The sequence below is a fragment of the Mytilus californianus genome, unplaced genomic scaffold (assembly GCF_021869535.1).
Source record: "Mytilus californianus isolate M0D057914Y unplaced genomic scaffold, xbMytCali1.0.p SCAF_11, whole genome shotgun sequence".
NCBI lineage: Eukaryota > Metazoa > Mollusca > Bivalvia > Mytilida > Mytilidae > Mytilus > Mytilus californianus.
The window spans coordinates 9,013,849-9,040,517 of NW_026262593.1; the positions used below are offsets into that span (position 1 = coordinate 9,013,849).

General features: G+C 32.0%; 2 protein-coding genes across 2 annotated transcripts; both read right to left on the reverse strand.

Moving 5' to 3' along the window:
• Window positions 1-3,864: 3,864 nt before the first annotated feature.
• LOC127720779 (uncharacterized) lies at window positions 3,865-7,219 on the reverse strand. Its single transcript, XM_052227531.1, has 3 exons — window positions 6,363-7,219; window positions 4,807-5,049; window positions 3,865-3,959 (listed from the first exon to the last, which is right to left on the reverse strand). The coding sequence occupies exons 1-3, from the start codon at window positions 7,213-7,215 to the stop codon at window positions 3,865-3,867; spliced, it is 1,191 nt and encodes a 396-aa protein (XP_052083491.1). The 5' UTR covers window positions 7,216-7,219.
• Window positions 7,220-8,054: 835 nt separating this feature from the next.
• Window positions 8,055-23,498, reverse strand: LOC127720780 (uncharacterized). Its single transcript, XM_052227532.1, has 11 exons — window positions 23,316-23,498; window positions 21,492-21,670; window positions 20,378-20,485; window positions 19,754-19,783; window positions 19,213-19,362; window positions 18,469-18,714; window positions 12,457-12,556; window positions 11,160-11,561; window positions 10,264-10,433; window positions 9,770-9,841; window positions 8,055-8,262 (listed from the first exon to the last, which is right to left on the reverse strand). The coding sequence occupies exons 4-11, from the start codon at window positions 19,754-19,756 to the stop codon at window positions 8,083-8,085; spliced, it is 1,323 nt and encodes a 440-aa protein (XP_052083492.1). The 5' UTR covers window positions 19,757-19,783; window positions 20,378-20,485; window positions 21,492-21,670; window positions 23,316-23,498; the 3' UTR covers window positions 8,055-8,082.
• Window positions 23,499-26,669: the final 3,171 nt, after the last annotated feature.

Sequence of the window (26,669 nt, forward strand, 5' to 3'; positions counted from 1 at the left end):
ATTGTCAAAAACAGCCCATATTTATGTGACAGAAGTATTCTTCTTTCCAATAAATAGCTAAAAATTTACATTTTAACAATTTTGTAAAAGTGCTATATTTTGGGGCCAAAAAGCAGTCTTACTGGGCCTTTACTCCTTTTAGGGGTTGAGCTTTGCTTCGTGTTTCTTAGTCTATAGTTTTCTATGTTGTGTCATCTGTACTATTATTTGTCTGTTTGTCTTTTTATTTTTGGCCATGGCGTTGTCAGTTTTTTTTTTCGATCTTTGAGTTTGACTGTGCCTCTGGTGTCTTTCGTCCCTCTTTTGCAATGAAGGTACATCCAGAAAATAGCTTTGAATGAAACAAATGTATAAAGTATTTTTTTTTATTCTATGACTTTATATATAAAGATTTACTTATTAAAAAAATTCAATTTACAACTGTTAACTTCTTTTTGTTTGCTGGAGGGGGTCTAAAACATTAAAAGAAATATATATTGTGTTTTTACGTTGCAAGGAGTATATAATTAAACTTAATGCAAATATCATTGATGAATGATTGCGAATCAAAGACAACCAGTGTTGAATTTTTATTCTACCTGTCTTAAAGTATGGGAATCAACCACTTTTAATTTCTAGTGTAATCTCTGCAACACAAGAGGCTAAAAGGTGACAGAAACATTTTCTTGCTGATCATTTTTTCCTTGTCATAGAGACTTATTTTTTGAAATTATATAAATAGAATAGAGATGAATAATACAAAATCATTTTTTTTATATAAAATATGCATATCAAATGTTTATCAATACAATAATAGCATTAATACAATGCATACAACCAATTCTGCAAATAATCCTCTAGTCTTTTTTTTGATTCTCCAAGCGGGTTCATATATATTATATGTCTTCTCTGAGGAAATATCACCTACCAAATAAAATAGTTTTAGTATTGAATGAGGTTAAAAAGAGAGGGTCACACTTTATTCTTTTCCTATTTAATATTAAGTATGACATTTGTCATTTCTGTTATATTCAATTAGTTTATTACTGATTTTTGATTCTCTTGACATGCTTAGAATTATGTCACTTGTGTCTACCTCGCTTCATCAGAAATAAATACACTCACTTGATAGCAAATATAGTATTGATTTACATCTGAAAGTGATGACAATTAAGCTCCATACTGAAAATTCAAGAAATCATGATGGGTTTCAGAAAATATCTTTCAAACTAAAAAGGATTACAATTTAAGCTGAATCTGATATTTGATAAATAGCACATACCATAAGACACCAATGGTTTTCACTCTCGCATATAGCACCAATCAAAACATCATAATATTCTAGATTCACCTTTAAAAATTAAATGGAAAAAAAAATTCATACTACTGAAACTGATTTACACAAATTTAGTTGTATGCCCTGTAAACTGAAAGTTATTGATAGTGGCTACTGTTTGAATTTTGACTATGGAATAAAACTTGTTTGACATTTTGTGACATTCAAAAATCAAAAGCTTCTGTCCATGTTCTTTGAGTTTCCATGTTGCTTTACACAGTTAATGTTTATATTTATATATAAATAATTGTAAACTTATTCTAGCTTTTCACAATTATGTTGATTTTATTTCTGAATAAACAGGTTAATATAAATGGGACAATTAAGTGCAGATAGGTCACTAGTGATATCACTGCAAGACACTTAAATGTTTAAATTAAAATTACCTGTTGAAGGTATCCATGAGAGGGAAATGGATCATTTGAATCAATATCTTCTAAGAAAATGGATGTTATGATGGCACATGGTATGAATGCTACACTTCTTTTCTACAAATAACATTTCTAAACTCATAAGTTTGAAAAAACAATATGAAAACTTATCTGGCTTTGCAAATGAAATTACCACATTATAAAATGTGCGGATGACCAAAGTGTTAATACTATTATCTGATAACTCATTAAAAAAAATCCCCAGCAAAAATATTTAACTGTTCAAGGTCTAACAATTATCTCTTTCAAATATGGCTGTGAAGTCATTGTAAGGTATTAAAACACATTATAATAAATTATTCACCAACCTTGCATTGTCTACTTTTTGAAGAAATGTATGCATTCATCACCTGAAAAAAATAAATAGTAATTTTGCATGGACTTTCAATTTGTCATATGTCTTTAATATTTAACTTTTAAAAATTATGTATTTTTTGAACAGATTCATTTTATGACAACAAAAAAAGAAGAGTAATATCAACTAGATTAAATGACATAATAATCTAAGAAAATATTGATGAATACATTGCATAAGTCTTTAAAGTTTTTTTTAAAGAAATTCTATGATATCAATATTTTTGGTATCAAAAAGATTAAAAATTGGGTACAGATAAAAAAAAATATCAGTCCATTAAAAAAATGGCCTGGCTAAGTTGTAATATATTGGGGCTTCAAGGAGACAAGATAAAGGGAATAGTCATTCTTTTGAAATATCTTTGATCTAAGGAAATAATATATCCTCTAAAAGATAAATTAGTGAATATTTTGAATTCAATACTGATAGATTTAAATAAATTATATATTTTTTCTAAGTATATTATGCTCTTTTTCTGCCTTTAATCCATTAAGTCCAGCATTATCCGCCTTCTATATTTCTGTTGCTACAGAATTCCTGTTAACTTAACAGGAAAAATGTAAACATTTTTTTCTTTATTCCATGTCCGCCTTAAATCTGTCTAAATAATTCAATTTTTAAGTGGATTCCGCCTGGAATCCTGCTAAATTAAAAGCGGAATCCACCTAATATTTTCATACGGGTATTAACATACCTCATCTGGCAACTCACTATCTAAATCCTCCAAACTCTGTTGGTTAATCATGTAGCCGCCCACATTAAGCAGAATATTCCTTTTGCTTGGATTTACTGAAAATTTTCATGCATAAATGAACAAAAGATTATAAACCAAGCTATTCAGCCAATTGTTACACCACCATAAATAGTATATATTATATATCGAAACGATGTCAGTATTTGTAAAGTACTGGCGTTTCCCCAATAATAAAATTAAACCAATTAGAATTTAATATTACCAAAACTTTATTGTGTAACTACATTATTATGAATACATGTACCAACAAATTTTTTGTTTAAAGCTTGACTTGATAAGAAAAAACAAATATCTAGTGACAGTTCAAATGATCATGGTCAAGTTGGCTATAATAACTGTCGCAAAAACAAGTTAATTAAAACATCAATATTATTTCATGTCAGCTTGTCTCATTAAGTGTAAACAGAATATCAACAGTTCTTACATATACTTGATTTTTGGAACAGCCTAATTTTTTCAATTGGATCGTCAAATGAAACTTGTAACCCTTTTCTCCCTAAAAGATGCATCAACTTTTTATAAAAATCATCAAGAATACAGTTATGGATTTGAAATTAAATTTTAAGTCAGGAGGTTGTAGTTTAGTGGTTGTCGTTGGTTTATGTTTTATTATCATATTATTTTTAATAAATTGTTTTGTCATCAATTAGGCGTTTAGTTTTCACAACTGAGTTGTTTCATATTTTTCATGTTGGGGCTTCTTATAGCAGACTATATCATATTAGTTATTCTCATTTTTGAAAGTCCACTCCATTTAAAATTGATTGGATATTTGTCTCAATCATACCACATCGCCTTATTTTTTAATGAAGAAACAATGTTGCTTTCTGTTCTAATTTTCAAGGACATCATAAGTGTCATCAAGTTTGAAAAAATCCTGTTTAATTCATATAATTTTTTTTAAAATGCGAGTTTAAATTAATAAAAACATCGCAATAATTCCTGCATTTACAGTAAGTATAATAAACTTAGTGCATTATAATACAATTGCAAGTACCAGTATGCCAAATTATTGTGGCTTACTTTGAGATAAATCTTCTGTCTGACAAATATCCTCCATGTTTAGTGTTTCCTGAATCAACTGTATTTCAGAATCATGATTAGCTACAAATAACACCAATCAATTAAATCTTTGAAACAAATCAGTGTATCATATTTACGCAGTAAATGATTAAGGAATGTTCCATTCATAAATGCATGTTATACAGGGATAAACTTTTAATTGTAGCTATAACCACCTTATGGAAAAGTTTAATTGATTCAAGTGTTTCTATCTTTTTCACCAAAACAAACAACAGTGGTAATTTCAAACTGCATTCGTTATTCAGCTTGTTTTTGTCCTTTTCTAAAACAATTTTGGAATTATATAGAAAATGCTAAAATACTATTAGAACCAACAATTTGTTATGATATAATTAAGGAATCAACCTTAAAATGTTTACCAAGTAAAAATGACTTCACAAATTACAGCTGTCTGAAAAATTATTGCCAAGTCAACATATTTGATTTCTTAATTCATGTATACTTACATGTGGAACCTTTGATTATTTGAAGTACAATCAAATAAACAATTGCATTTTCAAGAAAAAGTTGGGACTGTTCCTTACATCTATCTAGACGGTCCCTTTCAGAAGAGCACATTTCCCTACTAAATAAGACTGATATATGTGTCTTGGTGATTGGCAGCTAATGGTGAGTTTCAATTCCTTTTGAACTCACCCACTTATTGAAATTTCATACATTATTTTATGTAATAACATGTTATTTAAGTAGCATTATTGTAAGTTAACTGATACTTTTGGTTGTATCTGTTCTCCTTTTCATATATGTATAATCATGTTAATACGGTTTAAACATTTCTTGTGTTTTACTTTTTGAGTAGTGCTGGGTCCCAAGAAATATAATATCCTGCTTAAAGATAAGATTTGATTGTACTGACCAATATAAATACCTTCCATGACAGTGTTTAAACTTCCACTTCTTAATGGATGATCTTCTTGTGGTGGATTTGGGGCCGCACCTCTATCCACTGTATCTGACTGGTCTCCTTGAGGCGGCCTTTGGGCACAACCTCTGTCAATGTTCTTAAATGATACTTCCTGGCTAGGTCGGCTGTCCAAAATTTCAACAGTGTCTTCATCCTCCATCAAAATGATCTCCACACCTTCTTCCACTACTGCTGGTTCCACCAAATCTATGATTTAGAATTGTATTCTCAGTTTAACTTTTATCAAAAGAAAGCCCAATTATATTTTCATTTGGTTTAAAGTTTCGTTAATGCATTAATACAAGAAAGACAGTAAAAGGGGTCAGTATTAACTTATCTAAATGAGTCCAGGGCTTAAAATTTTCATTTCAACAAAATATAGTGCTATGGTTGTACTATACACAAAATTTTGAAATTTGTCTTATTGGCTTACAATTATACCTATAAAAAGCTCTGCCAATAAAGTCATTTTTCTACAATTAATCCAATCATTATATTAATTGATGATGTCAAGTATTGGGTAATTCCATGACAGAATTTCTATTGATTGCAAAATTGTTGAATATATTTAGTTAAATTTTACACATAGAATATAATTAGGGATGTCAACGAGTACTCGAGTATTCAAGTATCCCTCGGTAGTACCGAGTATCTAATACCAAAACGATACTCGACTAATCGGTTTCCTGTTAGAATGTTGCTGTCTTCTTTACACAAAATTGATCTACTTAAGAACCACTTTCGGAAAATTAAATAGGCATCAATGATTAATCATATTAGTAAATAAAATACATTTTGTTTCGAATGCTTGTGATAAATTGTCATTTAAAATGCCTCGGAAAAATACGTGGGCTATATAATACCTAGGCTAACACTCTAAACTAAACATTTCTTAGCCATTCCGTCTGAGCAAATATTTTCGTCTACAAGACTGTAATTTACAAAGTTGCAAAACCGACTATCCCCAATAATAGTTGAAAAGAAATTTTTTCCAAATAAAATAAATTTGTTGAATCCTCTGGTGACCCTCAGTGAATAGTTAAACTTCTTATCCTTACGCCTTTGTAAATATTAAATGTGTTTTCTTAACGATTACCAAATACTATTGTTTGATATGATTTTTCCTTGTTATAATTTTTATATAGGTGTTCATTGAATTGTATTGATTAGATTATTGTTTTTTTACTAAACTAGTACTTGTAGGTAATGAGCTATTAATTATGGTGTGTAATTTTTTGTCCCTGATACTAATGTGGCCGGTTTTTCGTCCGTTGAACAACAAACCACAGAATGTAAAGTACATATTTTTGTGTTTCCGGGTTGTAGATATATTCCCGAGCGAGTACTCGAGTATCGCTCGATAAAACCAACAAGGCTCGATTAGTAATTGTTCACCGAGTTGACATCCCTAAATGTAATATATATGTTACTTAGCTTTACATCTAAATTCAATAATATTATTTAAACAATGTAAATGTACTGCATGTGATATTTTATAAAGGTCTATTATAAATATTTACCAATGAGTGTATTTATTCCTTCCTTCATATGTGAATTCCTCTTTTTCTGTGCTCCAACACCATGTCTTCCTGAGCCCGGTATTTTCCTCTTCCTTGACAAAGACAATTTTCTCACAGCACTTCGTCTTGTATCCGTCTGCTTGCTACTGTTGGTTCCGATATGGGTTGACTCTGTAGTGGTGTCTAAAATAAATTCTCCCTCTTTTGGCAAGTCCTGTCTTAGCTCACTTGCCAATGATGTTAAAGTGGCTGAAATCTTCTGCAATAGTTTTAAATTTTCACTTGCATAGCATCTTTCCTTCGTTATTTCCAGTAAGTTACATATTTTTGATCTTTCTTTCTTTAACTGCTGCTTAGGTGGTAAAGGCAAGCTACTTACAGATATTTCCCCCATGTCCCCTGAACTTCCAATGGTTACCTCCACAATGTTATCATCTGTTGTGGATAGATCGGCTTCGGAGTCCAAAGGAAAACTTTCCACATCCAAACAAATATATGGACTTTCTCTGTAGGCTGATGGTAGAGCATCCCAATTGCAATTTAGTACATTTCTAAAGACTGTCATTAAGTGCTTACATGGCAAATGATGTTCCAACCAATCAAGACACTGACATGATGGCATTTCGTCGTCATTTTCAAAACATACTTCGTAATACAAGCTGGTGTTGATGTCGCTGAAACTTTTCACAAGGAATGTAGATGGTGACGTCTGGTCTATGTCATTCAGTGAGGAATTTTCAGAGTCAACCCATCTCCTCATACAATGCTGTACAACAGTCTTTGGTCTATTATGCAGGAATAAAGGAACTAACAGATCATACTGCTTATGCTGGTCTGAAGCAGCAACATTCATTCTCATGTACCTGAAAATATGAAAAATAAAGGCTTTAAATTAAATCTAAATAAATTAAAAAATTTATACACATGCAGTCAATCAATTCATCATATTTTTTTTTTATAACATAATTATACAAAATATTACACAAACAAAACAAAGACTGTTTCTAAAACAAAAAACGCAGTTAAACTCAATTATTGGTGTACTATAAACTTCATTATTTTGAAAGCATTTAAAACAAGTAAAACTGTAAGCTAATGCTCACTGATGATACCCCAGCCGAAATACTTCGATAAACAGGAAGTTGTTGAGTGATGAATCTGAAAACGCATCACATGGTATAGCTGACTTATATAAACCCTAAAACCAAATTTCAGAAATCCTTGTCAAGTAGTTCCTGAGAAAAATGTGACGAAAATTTTCAACTTGGCTATCATGTGTAAAATAATACAAGTGTTCGGTAAACAGGAAGTTGTTGAGTGATGAATCTGAAAACGCATCACACGGTGTAACTTACTAATATAAACCCTGAAACCAAATTTCAGAAATCCTTGTCAAGTAGTTCCTGAGAAAAAAGCGACTAAAATATTCATGGGAAGGACAGAGTGACGGATGGATGGACTGACAGAAGGACAGACAGAGGTAAAACAGTATACCCCCACTTTTTTAAAGCGGGGGTTAAAAAAAAAAATACTGATTGAACTGGTTTGGATATAAGCATTGATTACATACCAAATAAGCCCTGGAAACACAAACATGTCTAAATTTCACTAACTGGAATCGAAGCTTCAAGATATTTGATTTAGTTTTATTTAAATCATAATGATTTCAACTGTATTACCCATATAAAAAAAAAAATATTATGTTGTGTATTATAACAACTCACTTCACATAACTGTCTGGCAAGAACTTCCTGATCAGAACACTCAACAGCTGACTAAGAGATCTAGCTTTTTTCTTGTCTAGATATTCATACTTTAATGACAAATTCTGTCTTTCAATTCCATTATTTGTATTAACAGATACATTGAACCTTTCCTGTCTGTGTGCTCTAACCCAACGCTGGAATTTGAAATAACAAGGATACAATGAAATATATCAACTTATATAATTTTCAATAAGACATAAAATCCCAATATATAATCTACACAGTCGATAGTAGAATCTATTCACGTTTAAACCCACTGCATTTGTTTGCACCTGTCATTAGTTAGGAACCTGATGTTCAGTAGTTGTCTTTTGTTGATGTGGTTCATAAGTGTTTCTTGTTTTATATATATATATATAATTCGTCTAAACATCAGCCCAACAATGTTAGATCTGTAAATTTACTTTTGCAAATTTTTTGTTCTTCCCTCGCCGGGATTCGAACTCATACTACTAAAATATGGTGACACCAAATCGCCTTGCACTGTATCAGACACTCTAGATCACTCGGCCACCTAGGCTTCAATATAATAAAGCTTTCGGTGGTCGGGTGTTATCTTTCCTCTCCAGTTTTAATCTAGCGTCGTAATACAGTACATGATATATAAGACATTAATAAAGATGGAAATATTACAGATCAGCTGAATTATCTATTGCAAAGGATCCTACAAATTAATGCAAGATAAAGTCACAGAAATAATTATATTCATAAGTACATCTGAACCAGTGACAACTCTACAACAGATTTATCCATCGGATCACCAGCAGTGATGGTGATACAAGGCTGACAATACATTCTGTATATATAATTGGTCTAAACATCAGCCCAACAATGTTAGATCTGTAAATTTGCTTTCGCAAATTTTTTATATATATATACACATATATATATATATATATACATATATATTAGACTGTTGGTTTTCCCGTTTGAATGGTTATAAACTAGTCATTTTGGGGTCATTTATAGCTTGCTATTCAGTGTGAGCCAAGGCTCCATGTTGAAGACCTTTCTTTGACATGTAATGGTTTTTCTTTTACAATTAAGTTGTGACTTGGATGGAGAGTTATCTCATTGGCACTCATACCACATCTTCTTATATAATTATTCTGTTGCAAAACAGCTAATAGTGTTTAAAAAAAATGTTCAAGTCTAAAAATAGTTTTAAAACTTATTATAATATTTAAGATTTTTCATAGAATATTATAAGATATCTATATAGTTTATAAGACATCTTATATATAGTTATATGGTTTTAAGATATCTCATATAGTTCATAAGATATCTCATATAATTTTCTTTATAAGATATCTTATAAATTATATGAGATATTACAAACTGTATAAGATATCTTATAAACTTTAGACGAGTTATATTTCATTCATATGTATTGTGTTTATCGTATACATGTACCAGATATCTCATATAGTTCATGAAATATTTCATATAATTTTCATTATAAGATATTTTATATACTTTAGATTTTGTATTGTGCTGGAATATATATTTCAAAGTGAATTTTACATGTAAAGGGAATAAGTTTTGGCAACATAGTTTGTCGAAGGTCTTGCAGACCAATCACATTCAAGTTTTCGCCTATATATCATATAATTTCTCAACTAAAAATACATAGGTACTTACCCTAGGACAACTCAACCAAGTCTTTTCAAACCATTTGCGTAGCTTTTCCTTCTCATTCCACACAGAACTTGACTGAAATATGACTTCATGAATTAAAATTGTATCATAAAAACAAACAACAGGTTAACAGTGAAATCAAAACAGCTTAATAAAATTAAGATGTACATAAACAAAAACTAGTAATAGGGAACTATGTTGACACAAATTTAATTTTGTCATTCTTGTCCTCATACTTCTAAATTTTCTTGTCTGGTAATATAGTACCATGGTGTTGCAAATTCAAGCATTTTCATTATCTGTATAAAAACATTTATATTTATTTTTCAAAATTTTTGTGAAAATTGCAAAGGTGAACCATGCATATGTGAAAATAAATGGGTTTACAATATATGTTATTGTATTAAGTTCATTGTTTTTTCCAGAATTTTTAAGTGTTTTATGAACACCATATTTGAATATGTCTGAGAATAAGCTTATATATCTTATTTTAATACCTTTAAAGTGGACAACGCAGAATTAAAATCATCTTCATTAAGTGCCCTAGCAATAGGTCTTAAAAGGGAGAGAACATTGGTCTTCTCTGTGTGCAGTCCATTATGTGCTGCAGTAAGCCATCTTTCCCAACTCTGCTCTCGGTGAAAATCACAAAGGTATACAAAAGAACCTAAAATGGAAGTGTTATGTTACAGAAAAGTTACCTCTGATTAATCTTGCATCATTAACATATATAATAGTTTTTATCCAGATTTAAAGTAATTTCTCCCAATTAGATTGGCTGATATTGTCTTAATAAATTACAGTGTAATTTTTTTCTTAGCTGCTTAATAGTCCTAATACTTTTAATTTATTTTCAGTTTAAGATTAAATCTCAAAATCTATTTGGTTGAATTTAAAACTGTCCTAATAATTTCGAGCAGAGTATAATTGATATTTAGGGTAAAAACCATAATTTTTTTATTTGGAGTGGACGTCTTAAAATTTTTGTGAACCTGTGTGTTTTATTGACGTCATAAATAAAACTCTACGTAAACGCATTGTCAACATCATAAACAAGGCGATATACGGTCAGTGACTGTATATGACATATGATTATACAGTCAATGCAATTTGACTGTGCAAATCATAAGCACAGCTGTAGTATATAATTCTCGTATTAGGACAATTGCACACTGTGTAACTGATAGTGTTGGATTAGACCAATCTAATGGTGACTTTGAAAATATTATATATCAACTTTATCTTTGCAAAACAATCAAAATCACAATAATTAAAGTACCTATAACATGTATTTTTTCTAACACATTCTTTGCATCAATTGTAAGAAGTAAATTTTATAGAATGATATAAATTCGGCATATATATAAAGTAATAGAAAGTTTAACTTGCAAACCTGGAAAAACGTTTTCAAGGGCATTGATCTCTTCAGTGGCATAGTCACACATGAAGAACTTGGGTGACCACTCGGGATTCCATTCTTTTATAACCTGCAAGCCCTCCATCAGTGAAGCACTGTCCTCGGTCTCTGTAACAAAGGTTCCAACAGTAATGTAATTTACATTCGTAGGCACACATAGGAAATACAATGGGAGAGAATATCTGGTTGTCCTATATGTAGCATCCAAAAGGCAGATCTCTTTCCCATACAGCTCAAGAAGTCTCCTCTGCCATTGAGTTTGGTGTACATACAGGAACTTACTGTTTGTACCATATAGCTTCCTAGTGTAGGCCTCACCTATTCTTACATCATCCTCTGTCTCTTGCGCATCACCATGATTCAATTCCAAGTCTGAGTCTGAAATTAAAATTGAAGTATATTATTAAGGCTACATGTTTGTGTCCTTTTTCAGAAATTTTGTCTTATTTAAACACCCACAATATGGAAGAAATGCATCTAATATTCATACATGTTATATAAAATTCACATAATGTCATACCAATATCAATGCTCTTTACAACTACATAATTCTTATATGATTTGCATATTAGGGAATACATTGATATGATTGGTTGAGAGGACTTCCGATAGATGTTCTTGATGTTGTTTATTTTTTGATAGACGATGTTGACCAAACTTAATTCTTTTTGTAACCAATGTAAACAAGATGGCGGCGATAATAACGCAATCAGGCTCGACTTTACCATATTTATTTTCACTTCGCATTAATGGTTAATTTAGATAATAAACACACATTTATTTGCATGATAAAGAAGAGTTTTTGTAGTAAATTTATATTAGAGCGCAAATTTCATGGAGAACATATTTTTTCAGTAACCAACAAATATATTCATGAGCCAGGCCAATTCAATGACTCACATATACAATTTATGAGTGTGGAAAAATAAATTCCTTTTCTCTTATTTTAAGAATTATAAGGATTAAACGCCTGTTTAAAGGAATTTATTGGTGTATAAACTGGACCAAGTCAATCACAAACATATCATAAAAGCCCTTTGGACTTTTATTTGTTTGTGAGTGAATTGGTCTAGTTTATACACCAATAAATTTCTTTAAAAAGGCATTTAATCCTATAATGGAGAGGAAAAAAAGACATAGAATTATACTTATTTTGACTAAACAATTTTTATATTATTTCCGGTTTGTATCCAATCTGAATTTAACATACATTAACACACAAAAGATTAACATCTTTAAAGACAATATAGATATAATAATTTGTTACACCTACTGTCATTATCTGGTTCCAGATGATCTCCCTTCAGACGAAGATGGAAGTTGTCTTCAGGGCGCTCACTTTTCCATTCCTTCAGCAAATCAACAACTACTTCCTAAAACAAATTAAGGTAGTTGTTGATAGACAAATGAATATAATATCAGTCTGATAGGCTTGATTATGATAGTTGCTGATATACAACAAGATATAATGTCAATCTGAGAGGTTGGATTTTGATTGTTGTTGATAGACAACACAATTTGATGTCAATCTGATAGCCTTGATTATGATAGTTGCTATTTTAAGAATTATAAGGATTTAACACCTTTTTAAAGGAATTTATTGGTGTATAAACTGGACCAAGTCACTCACAAACATACTGATGTCAATCTGAGAGGCTTGATTATGGTTGTTGTTGATAGACAACAAGAAATAATGTCAATCTGAGAGGCTGGATTATGATTATTGTTTATAGACAACACCATAAACTGTCAATCTGAGAGGCTAGATTTTGGTTGTTGTTGATAGATAACACAATATGATGTCAATCTGAGAGGCTGGGTTATGTTTGTTGTTGATAGACAACACAATATGATGTCAATCTGAGAGGCTGGATTATGGTTGTTGTTGATAGACAATAAGGAAAAATGTCAATCTTAGAGGCTGGATTATGGTTGTTGTTAGAAGACAACTCAATTTGATGTCAATCTGATAGTCTGGATTATGGTTGTTGTTGATAGACAACAAGATATAATGTCAATCTGAGAGGCTTGATTATGGTTATTGTTGATAGACAACACAATAAACTGTCAATCTGAGAGGCTAGATTTTGCTTGTTGTTGATAGATAACACAATATGATGTCAATCCGAGAGGCTGGATTATGGTTGTTGTTGATAGATAACACAATATAATGTCAATATGCGAGGCTGGATTATGGTTGTTGTTGATAGACAATAAGGAAAAATGTCAATCTGAGAGTCTGGATTATGGTTGTTGTTAGTAGACAACTCAATTTGAGGTCAATCTGATAGGCTGGATTATGGTTGTTGTTGGTAGACAACTCAATTTGATGTCAATCTGATAGGCTGGATTATGGTTGTTGATGATAGACAACAAGATATAATGTCAATCTAAGAGGCTGGATTATTGTTGTTGTTGGTAGACAACACAGTAAAATGTCAATCTGAGAGGCTGGATTATGGTTGTTGTTGATAGACAACAAGATATAATGTCGATCTGAGAGGCTGGATTATGGTTGTTGTTGATAGATAACACAATATGATGTCAATCTGAGAGGCTGGATTATGGTTGTTGTTGATAGACAACACAATATAATGTCAATCTGAGAGGCTGGATTATGGTTGTTGATGATAGACAACAAGATATAATGTCAATCTGATAGGCTGGATTATGGTTGTTGTTGGTAGACAACACAGTAAAATGTCAATCTAAGAGGCTGGATTATGATTGTTGTTGATAGAAAATAAGAAAAAATGTCAATCTGAGAGGCTAGATTATGGTTGTTGTTGATAGAAAATAAGGAAAAATGTCAATCTGAGAGGCTGGATTATGGTTGTTGTTGATAGACAACAAGATATAATGTCAATCTGATAGGCTGGATTATGGTTGTTGTTGATAGACAACACAATATAATGTCAATCTGAGAGGCTGGATTATAGTTGTTGTTGATAGATAACAATATATAATGTCAATCTGATAGGCTGGATTATGGTTGTTGTTGATAGAAAACAAGATATAATGTCAATCTGAGAGGCTGGATTATGGTTGTTGTTGGTAGACAACTTAATTTGATGTCAATCTGAGAGGTTGGATTTTGGTTGTTGTTGGTAGACAACTCAATTTGATGTCAATCTGATAGGCAGGATTATGGGTGTTGTTGATAGACAACAAAATATAATGTCAATCTGAGAGGCTGGATTATATTTATTGTTGGTAGACAACAATATATAATGTCAATCTGAGTGGCTGGATAATGGTTGTTGTTGGTAGACAACTTAATTTGATGTCAATCTGAGAGGTTGGATTTTGGTTGTTGTTGATAGACAACAATATATAATGTCAATCTGAGAGGCTGGATTATGGTTGTTGTTGATAAACAACAAGATATAATGTCAATCTGAGAGGCTGGATTATGGTTGTTGTTGGTAGACAACTTAATTTGATGTCAATCTGAGAGGTTGAATTTTGGTTGTTGTTGGTAGACAACTCAATTTGATGTCAATCTGATAGGCTGGATTATGGTTTTTGTTGATAGACAACAAGTATAATGTCAATCTGAGAGGCTAGATTATGGTTGTTGTTGATAGAAAATAAGGAAAAATGTCAATCTGAGAGGTTGGATTATGGTTGTTGTTGATAGACAACAAGATATAATGTCGATGTGAGAGGCTGGATTATGGTTGTTGTTGATAGACAACAATATATAATGTCAATCTTAGAGGCTGGATTATGGTTGTTGTTGATAGACAACAAGATATAATGTCAATCTGAGAGGCTGGATTATGGTTGTTGTTGATAGACAACAAGATATAATGTCAATCTGAGAGGCTGGATTTTGGTTGTTGTTGGTAGACAACTCAATTTGATGTCAATCTGATAGGCTTGATTATGGTTGTTGATGATAGACAACAAGATATAATGTTTATCTTATAGGCTGGATTATGGTTGTTGTTGGTAGACAACACAGTAAAATGTCAATCTTAGAGGCTGGATTATGGTTGTTGTTGATAGAAAATAAGGAAAAATGTCAATCTGAGAGGCTGGATTATGGTTGTTGTTGATAGGCAACATAGTAAAATATCAATCTGAGAGGCTGGATTATGGTTGTTGTTGATAGACCATAAAGAAAAATGTCAATCTGAGAGGCTGGATTATGGTTGTTGTTGATAGACAACACAATATGATGTCAATCTGAGAGGCTGGATTATGGGTGTTGTTGATAGAAAAAACAATATGATGTCAATCTGAGAGGCTGGATTAAAGTTGTTGTTGATAGCCAACACAGTTTAAAGTCAATCTGTGAGGCTGGATTATGGTTGTTGTTGGTATACAACAAAATAGTTTATCAATCTGATAGGCTGGATTATTGTTGTTGTTGATGGACAACAAGATATAATGTCAATCTGAGAGGTTGGATTATGGTTGTCAGGGATTGAAGTTAAAATTTTGGCATGGTAGCCCACAGGTTTAATTTTGTAGCCCACACCAAAATTTCAAACCCTGGTTGTTGTTGGTAGACAACTCAATTTGATGTCAATCTGATAGTCTTGATTATGGTTGTTGATGATAGACAACAAGATATAATGTCAATCTGAGAGGCTGGATTATGGTTGTTTTTGGTAGACAACACAGTAAAATGTCAATCTGAGAGGCTGGATTATGGTTGTTGCTGATAGAAAATTAGGGAAAATGTCATCTGAGAGGCTGGATTATGGTTGTTGTTGATAGACAACACAATATAATGTCAATCTGAGAGGCTGGATTATGGTTGTTGTTGATAGACAATAAGGAAAAATGTCAATCTGAGAGGCTGGATTATGGTTGTTGTTGGTAGACAACTCAATTTGATGTCAATCTAATAGTCTTGATTATGGTTGTTGATGATAGACAACAAGATATAATGTCAATCTGAGAGGCTGGATTATGGTTGTTTTTGGTAGACAACACAGTAAAATGTCAATCTGAGAGGCTGGATTATGGTTGTTGATGATAGAAAATTAGGGAAAATGTCATCTGAGAGGCTAGATTATGGTTGTTGTTGATAGACAACACAATATAATGTCAATCTGAGAGGCTTGATTATGGTTGTTGATGATAGACAACAAGATATAATGTCAATCTGATAGGCTGGATTATGGTTGTTTTTGGTAGACAACACAGTAAAATGTCAATCTGAGAGGCTGGATTATGGTTGTTGCTGATAGAAAATTAGGGAAAATGTCATCTGAGAGGCTGGATTATGGTTGTTGTTGATAGACAACACAATATAATGTCAATCTGAGAGGCTGGATTATGGTTGTTGTTGATAGACAATAAGGAAAAATGTCAATCTGAGAGGCTGGATTATGGTTGTTGTTAATAGACAACTCAATTTGATGTCAATCTGATAGTCTTGATTATGGTTGTTGATGATAGACAACAAGATATAATGTCAATCTGAGAGGCTGGATTATTGTTGTTGTTGGTAGACAACACAGTAAAATGTCAATCTGAGAGGCTGGATTATGGTTGTTGTTGATAGAAAATAAGGAAAATTGTCAATCTGAGAGGCTGGATTATCGTTGTTGTTTATAGACAACACAATATAATGTCAATCTGAGAGGCTGGATTATGGTTGTTGTTGGTAGACAACTTAATTTGATGTCAATCTGAGAGGTTGGATTTTGGTTGTTGTTGGTAGACAACTCAATTTGATGTCAATCTGATAGGCTTGATTATGGTTGTTGATGATAGACAACAAGATATAATGTCAATCTGAGAGGCTGGATTATGGTTGTTGTTGGTAGACAACACAGTAAAATGTCAATCTAAGAGGCTGGATTATGATTGTTGTTGATAGACAACAAGATATAATGTCAATCTGATAGGCTGGATTATGGTTGTTGTTGATAGACAACACAATATAATGTCAATCTGAGAGGCTGGATTATGGTTGTTGTTGATAGACAACAATATATAATGTCAATCTGAGAGGCTGGATTATGGTTGTTGTTGGTAGACAACTTAATTTGATGTCAATCTGAGAGGTTGGATTTTGGTTGTTGTTGGTAGACAACTCAATTTGATGTCAATCTGATAGTCTTGATTATGGTTGTTGATGATAGACAACAAGATATAATGTCAATCTGATAGGCTGGATTATAGTTGTTGTTGGTAGACAACACAGTAAAATGTCAATCTAAGAGGCTGGATTATGATTGTTGTTGATAGACAATAAGAAAAAATGTCAATCTGAGAGGCTAGATTATGGTTGTTGTTGATAGAAAATAAGGAAAAATGTCAATCTGAGAGGCTGGATTATGGTTGTTGTTGATAGACAACAAGATATAATGTCAATCTGATAGGCTGGATTATGGTTGTTGTTGATAGACAACACAATATAATGTCAATCTGAGAGGCAGGATTATGGTTGTTGTTGATAGACAACAATATATAATGTCAATCTGAGAGGCTGGATTATGGTTGTTGTTGATAGACAACAAGATATAATGTCAATCTGAGAGGCTGGATTATGGTTGTTGTTGGTAGACAACTTAATTTGATGTCAATCTGAGAGGTTGGATTTTGGTTGTTGTTGGTAGACAACTAAATTTGATGTCAATCTGATAGGCAGGATTATGGTTGTTGTTGATAGACAACAAAATATAATGTCAATCTGAGAGGCTGGATTATATTTGTTGTTGGTAGACAACTCAATTTGATGTCAATCTGAGAGGCTTGATTATGGTTGTTGTTGATAGACAACAAGAAATAATGTCAATCTGAGAGACTGGATTATGGTTGTTGTCGATAGACAAGATGATTTATCAATCTGAGAGGCTGGATTATTGTTGTAGTTGATAGACAACACAATATCATGTCATCTGAGAGGCTTGATTACTGTTGTTGTTGATATGCAACAAAATATATTGTCGATAGTAGAGGCTGGATTATGGATGGGATCTAGCTTAAATGTTAACCGCGCCACATTCTGTCTGTATGTGCCTGTCCCAAGTCAGGAGCCTGTTATTCAGTGGTTGTCGTTTGTTGCTGTGTTACATATTTGTTTTTCATTCATTTTTTTATATACATTTATAAGGCCATTAGTTTTCTTATTTGAATTGTTTTACATTTGTGATTGCATGGACTTTTATAGCTGACTATGCGGCATAGGCTTGCTGAAGGCCATATGGTGACTTTTAGTTGTTAATTTCTGTGTCATTTTATTCTCTTGTTAAGAGTTGTCTCATTGGCAATCATACCACATGTTCTTTTTTGTAATTTTATTATTTTAATCCAAAGATACCTGATCAATTTCCTTGTTTCTTTGTTTCTTTACTGCAAGGGCAATGTGGTTCTGGATATCTACATTTGATGGCCAAAATCTCTTATTAATGATGGCGGGAATATCCTGTCCTTGGAAAAGTGTTGTCTTCATGTATACTTCTACTAGTACTCTCATCTGTGGGACACTGGTGATATTTTCTTCCCATACCATTTTCCTGATGTATTCCTTCAATCTGTCATCTATTCCAAGTAGTAAGCTTGCTGACTACAACAACAGATATGTATCGTTTTAATTCAAATTGTAAATTTTAAAATAAGAATAAATTGGTTACTGGAGACACAGTTTTCTCCAATCTTTAGAAAATATCAGTAAGCATAAATTTGTTCAGTTGACCATTATACAGTCAAAGAATAAACAGAAAATATTGTTTCAATATTTGGAAGTAAATCACATTGCTTACCCTTGAATGCAAAAATTACAAACAATAACTATTCTGGTAAATATTGAAAGCTAGATATCAAAATATGAATAATTTCAAAACAATAAATTTTCTCTTCATTCAGTCTTGTCTAATTTTTTTCTAATATGCTGTCTAATATTCATTTATCTGGTGTATCTTCAAAGTTCTACTTTTACATTTTAAGTAATACAAGTAAAACTAGTACATTTATTAAATTTACAGTATACAAAAAAAGCATTAATATTTTTTTTTACAAAATCATGGTGAAATTGGCATATGGCCTTAATCATACTGATTTGTACCTCTCCTCTTAGATGGTTTTGGTGTTCAGTTGGGTCTGGAAAAGCTATATAGAATTGATGCTGCATATTGATTTGCTTCTTGTCCAAAACCAACTTCTTTATCTCAACCGAAATCAAATCTTTCTCATATGTCGTACTTATTCCAGTGGTCTAAATGTAAAACGTACAATTATTCATTTATGAAAACCAGAGAAATTAACCTTGCTTTGTAGACATAGTATTACTGTTTTAAATGAAAGCAGGTATAGTTTGAAAAATCTATGTTAGATTACATAAATACCTAAATATATTTAAAACCATATAAATTGAACTTTTTTTTAGCCCTTAATGTTTGTTTTTTTTTTAATAGCCTAAAATATGTTTTAAAAAACCTTAATTACAGTGGATTTCATATTTTCCAAGTCCATAGAATTGAGGTACTGACTACTGTTAAAATCAAATCAACATTTATCTTTTAGAGTACACTAATTTCAGTATGTAAATAGATCACAAATTAAAGAAGCTTGACATTGATATTGTCATGCAGATAAAATGAACTCACCATAACTATAACATATGTCTGTTAGAACTTCTTCATAGGTAAAAAATCAAAGAAACATGCAAATAAAAAGTAATCATTGTTAAACTCAAATAAAAACAAACAAGCAATATGCTGAAAGAAAAAAACAAGTAAATTAAAGAAAAACTAATGGATCAAAATTATCAACATGAATCATGATTGTTTCTCTGCAGGTTTTCAATTCAAGCAATTTAAAGTATAGCTATCATGATTATAAGACAATCAAATTTGTCAAAATAAATGTGTGTTTCACTTAAAGCTGATCTTTCTTAAAATCAACTGTGAGAAAAAGCATGTCAAGTTATTTAAAGAACAAGAAATATCAACTTTTTAAAGAAACAATTCACATAAAAAAAAAATTCAGTGAAATTGTATAGAGGCAATTAGTGTATTCAATTTACAGGAAGAAGACTCATGTTTAATATACTGTAATTTACATTGTTTGAATTTCTAATGATACAGCTTAGTCCAAGTCTATATATACAAATGTATTGCTGTTAAGAATTGATGAGTATCACAAATCACTGACTTTAATAGAACACTTTAACAAAAATAAACTGATGAAAAAAGAACATTAAACAAGGATATCAACCATATTATACATACCTTGTAGTCAGGAAATCTAACAACATGCCTTATCCTCAATTTAACTCCACAGTTCTTCTTTTTAGTTGGTTGAATTTGTCTCCTCTGTCTACTGAAGTCATGGTCCTCCTGAGATAAATTTGTAACATAATTACAGTTATATATATAATATATATATTTTGTTTTTAATATACATGATTTTAAAAAAAACAAATATTATACAGGTCAGGGCACAAACATGGATTTTTCGAGTCATTTAAAAAGTGTCTAATTTAACAGGAACTTTGTATTACTTGCATGCTTTCAAAAATCTTTTTTAGTGAACAAATGAGATAAAATGCTATTAACAAAACAGTACCAGTTTCTTGTTTACTAGTACATAAACTTCATTCCTAATAGTAAAATACAATGAAGATTTATAATGGCAATTACGAAATGATAATCAGTAAATTGTAGTAAACAAGCTCAGGTGATGTATTTTCAAATTCCCTCAAATTACCATCTCTTCTTCATTTGTTAGTTGAGAGATCTCATCTTGATACAGATACTAGCTGTAATCAACTTGAAAAGAAATATGCTGGATGTACCATTTATACTGAGGAGACTGCATTTCCTCATTATGTAGGCCATGTCCATCATTATGCCGAGCAATTATTTCAATAAATTTCAAACATTATATGACTTGAAATAAAGGTATAATTAAATCATAGACTTTTACATGTTACACCTCATCACATTAAAAACCTGTGTCATGATACATTGTACTGTACAAGTAAATGTAACAGTGGATTGATTCCGCCTGATAAGTGTACTTTATCCGGAGGAAGAAAATCCCCAGTGATTTTTATCCACCAACAAAAATTCACTAGATTTTTCTATCCGGGTCCAGTGTAAAACATCCACCAGTAATTATAACGTTCTAAAAAGTGTTTTTTTGAAGGGGAAATATATATAAAATGTGGCTTAGTAGTTTTTATTGTATTTGAAACTTGCATAGTTGATTTATGTAAATAAAAAGTGGAGAGTTTTCATCCAAGGAATAATTGTTCACAATATTCTCTAGTGAAAAACAGTTACCCGGCACAATGAAAGTATGCTTACACAAGTTATTGAAAAGATAAAAAATATAGTTTACATTTCTTTGTTTCTCATTTTTTCTTTTCATCTTTCGGTTCTTGTCTCTATCTAACCCTTGGTGACACTCCAACAACTTCTTTCCAACAACAATAAAGGGTACACCAGTAGATGGTATTATAGGCACTGCATCTGGCTGGGGATCCTTGAACCAGATCTTTTTCATAACAGCAGAAAAATCTGTCAAATACAACAAGTATGCAATATTAATATATCTAAAAGTAATCTTTGTTTTACAGTACAATATTAACATAAGAAATGTGGTATGATTGCCAATGAGACATGTACATATTTTTTAGGCTTATAATACTTTTTATTTGTTCTTGTTTACCTTGCTTATTCAAAATATGTCTATAAAAAATTAAATTGAGAATGGAAATGGGGAATATGTCAAAGAGACAACAACCCGACCAAAGAGCATCTGTTGAAGGCCACCAATGGGTCTTCAACGCATCGAGAAAATCCCGCACCTGGAGGTAGTCCTCAGCTGGCCCCTAACTAAAATTGTGTACTAGTTCAGTGAAAATGGACGTCACACTAAACTCCAAAACATATAAATGAACTAAAATTAAAAAACATACAAGACTAACAAAAGCCAGAGGCCCCTAACTTGGGACAGGCGCAAAAATGTGGCGGGGTTAAACATGTTTTGTGAGATCTCAACCCTCCCTCTATACCTCTAGCAAATGTAGAATAAAGAAACACATAGCAATATGCACAGTAAACCTCAGTTTAAAAGAAGTCTGAGTCCGATGTCAGAATAGGTAACAAAAGAAACTAAGCAAAATGACAATGATACATAAATGAACAAAGGACTACTAGCAGTTAAATACCGACATGCCAGCAATGTATAGTATATACATTGGTGGCCTTGGGTTGTCTTGTACATTTGGGTAGTTTGTTGTCTTTTTCTTCGACACATTCCCCGTTTCCATTCTTTATTATAATGTACAAGTACAAGTAAAAGATGCCAGTTTAAGAGTTCTGAAAGCACTCTAGGGGCGGAGACTACGCCTGTGGCATCTTTGCAACATTCACAATAGTCAGTCCTATATTTTACTCCATTTTTTAACATGGTCATGGTGTAATATTGAGTACACTATACACACTACACTGATAATAAACTAATAAACTGTGTTTAAGGTTTCTAAATTTGAATGCTCCTTGTCTAAGTTTAATTTACAGTTGCGGAGACTGATTTATGGTTTATGGGAAAAGGAGGGGGGTGATTATACATGTAATATATATGGAATCACTGAAGCATGACTGAAGATTGAAAGGCCCCTCTTTAGGTTCTTATGGCTATGCAGTCAATGCTCCACACCTTCTGGATCTGCCATTGAGTTGGTCATGCAATTGAGCAGAGATTTTCTATACTTAGTTGAGGTAGCTTTTACAATATATTAATAAAGATAATAGATTCTGACTGATATAATTTCAGCTCTGACATGAATTTTTGTTGACAAGTTGTATAATTTTATAAAAACGTATGTGTATATAATATACAAAGCATAGACGGATACAGGGGGGCCTGCCCCCCCCCCCCCCTTTTGTGGAAAAAAATTGGTTGATTATATAGGGAATCACTGAAGCAGCCCCACCCCCCTTCCCCTTTTAGGTCAGTCAGTGGGCCACCCCTTACAAAAAGTTCTGGATCCGCCACTGCCAAATCCTTCATATATAGGAAATCACTGTCTGCCCAACATTTCAGTATGTCCTTTTATTATGTATTTATGTCTTTTATAAATCTTTTCATATGTTTTATTAATTTGATTCCTGAAACTTATGAGCCATACAAGTTATGTCATATGACCTGTATCATTACCTGTTCCCTCTAATCCAAAATATTTGTCTTTTTTCACAACTCTAAACTTTGAGTTTGTATCAATTTCATATTCTCTTATGGCCAGTTGTATTTCAGAGAACGATTTCAATGAAATTTCTGTCATCTTTTAAGTATAAATTAGTTAACTTGTGTATAATGTTCGCTGATATTCAAAATGGCTTCTTAAATTTCCCGCTTTGAATAACATTATTTCTAATACGAAAATAAAATTCGGTATCATTTCCGGAATCTGAGAAGCCTCCATAGGATATAAGGTCCACCTCTTGAGATATTCTTCTGCGTGGGTTAACACACATTTTCTGTACGTGTGCATAGATTGAGACAACTATCAAAAAAAAAGTTCAAATGAAGTGGATGTAAGCAATTATAGGCAACCGTACGGCCTTCAACAATGGGAAAAACCCATACCGTATGGTCGGCTATAAAAGGCCCCGACATGAGAAATATGAAACAATTCAATTTAGAAAAATAACGGCCTAATTTATTACAAAACAATTTGCGAAAAACAACTCATCAGGATACAAATAGAAATACATCTAACAGAAACACAGAGTGGACGTGGACGGGTACTTAAACATCCCAAAAACATAAAGACTCTAAGTACAGATCTGAGAGTACTCGCAGTTACTGACAGCTAGTTCAAAGCCAATAACAAATAATGAAAAACATCGTGTATCTAAGACTAAAATATCAATCAGTACACATCCAACATCCAATGGATTTAGTATAAAGACGTCATTAACAGTCAGAGAAAACATGACCTTGTGCAATGCCAAACTATAGGTATCGACAGACTGTAGTACCGTGAAAGTACATAAGTTCGTTTTAATATTTTTACCCTATCCCTGTCCATGTAGAACGAGTTGTTTACTGTCACAATGTATATGCTGATTTCAGTATTTAAGTATCACGTTTTGAAATTATTTAGTTTCTTCTTCATTTTTGTAGGCCGTAAAACGTCGATTTTTGACGTTTTTCGGTTGGTTTTTAAACAACCAAAACGAAGTCGGTGACCATATGATTATTTTGTATAATTTAAACAAGGTGGAAATGTATTTATATCTGACGGAAACAAATTTCCAACTGTAAAAAATAAATATACACATTGCAGGTATGCATATAAATATATGTACATTAGCCAAAAAAAATGATCGTGAAAGAATACCTAACGGTGGTCAAGTATTGCGATTGGATCGTGAAAGCTCTGGTATATATTCGTGAATGCAATCTTATCGAGAAGACATTTGCAAGGTCAATTACTAATCTAATTTAATGAATTATACAGAAAATTTACAAAAAAATAAAACTGTCTGTCAAAATGATTCAACATTATGATCAGTATCTGAGAAAAATCAAGGTTTAAAAGTACACCGTTTTTACAAAATTACAAAAGGCAGATTGCTCCTCGACATTCGTTAGTATTCTCGTTTGAATTGTTTTACATTTGTCATTTCGGGGCTTTTTATAGCCGACTATGCGGTATGGGCTTTGCTCATTGTTGAAGGCCGTACGGTGACCTCTATAGTTGTTAATTTCTGTGTTATTCGGTCACTTGTGAAGAGATGTCTTATTGGCAATCATACCACATCTTTTTTTTATATTTGTTTCAATTTGTGAAGACCGAAACTTTATTTTTAAACCACGCAAACGTCCCGCGCCGGACCAGGCTCAATAATCAGAAAACAATATTTCTTTTATCAATTGATATACTTACAACTAGTTGAAGGGCGTAATTATTTTGATAAGAACGAAAATTAATGCTTTCATTTTTTTTCACTTTTTTTTATTTCAACACTTTTTCTTAAAAGTTATTAAAATAACTAAAAACGATTCTTTATTATATATAAGTAGATATACAAGATAAAAGGACCTTCAGGAGAGTAAATGGTCGTAAAGTAAAAGTATATAATGTATTTATAATGCTTATGCAGCCGCCCTTAAAATATATGCATGTATATGTGTGAGCCAAGGCTCCGTGTTGACGACCGTACTGTGACCTATAATGGTTTACTTTTATAAATTTTGACTTGGATGGAGAGTTGTCTCATTGGCACTCATACCACATCTTCTTATATCTATGTGTACACATTTTGGTTTGTTTTATGTGTAAGGGTTGTTACTTTCTTATATGTAATGTCGTTCATGCGTACATAGTATGACAATATTGGCTAATTTATTGTTTATTTCGTGGCTGTGCTGACACAAACCAAAAAGGTACCAAGATAACATTATTTTACTTGATTGTTTGATCAGTCTGTTCACTATAGCTATACCTTATTGTACCCACCTTAGTGGGGAAATTACCAATCAACGTACCTCGATTGTGCATGATGCCCAGCTTAAACTGTTATTTAGCCGTTTAAGTTCTATCCTCAATCTTTAATTTGTATAAGAAATCAGAACTTATGAAGAACGGACAAATAGAGTGTTATTGCTATAAGGTATAATGTTGAATCATTTTGACAGACAGTTTTATTTTTTTGTAAATTTTCTGTATAATTCATTAAATTAGATTAGTAATTGACCTAGCAAATGTCTTCTCGATAAGATTGCATTCACGATCCTATACCAGAGCTTTCATGATCCAATCGCAATACTTGACCACCGTTAGGTATTCTTTCACGATCATTCTTCTCGATAAACCCAATGACACCCGTGTATGCGGTATGGACTTTGGTTATTGTTGAAGGCCGTTCGGTGACCTATAGTTGCTAACGTTCTACAGAACTTGATCTGTAGTGGAGAGTTGTCTCATTGTATTTTTGGTATTGTCTGTCTTTAAGTTAGTTTTCCAAATGAATTTGTGAAAAATTCAATGTTTATATAAAATACATTTTTTTTTGGCTAATGTACATATATTTATATGCATACCTGCAATGTGTATATTTATTTTTTACAGTTGAGAATTTGTTTCCGTCAGATATAAATACATTTCTACCTTGTTTTTGATGATACAAAATAATCATATGGTCACCGACTTCGTTTTTGGTATTAACCAATCGAAAATCGTAAAAAATCGACATTTTACGGCCTACAAAAATGAAGCAGAAACTAAATAATTTCGAAACGTGATGCTAAAATACTGAAATCAGCATATACATTGTGACAGTAAACAACTCGTTCTACATGGACAGGAATAGGGTAAAAATATTAAAACGAACGTATGCACTTTCACGGTACTACAGTCTGTCGATACCTATAGTTTGGCATTGCACAAGGTCATATTTTTCTCTGACTGTTAATGACGTCTTTATACTAAATCCATTGGATGTTGGATGTGTACTGATTGATATTTTAGTCTTAGATACATGATGTTTTTCATTATTTGTTATT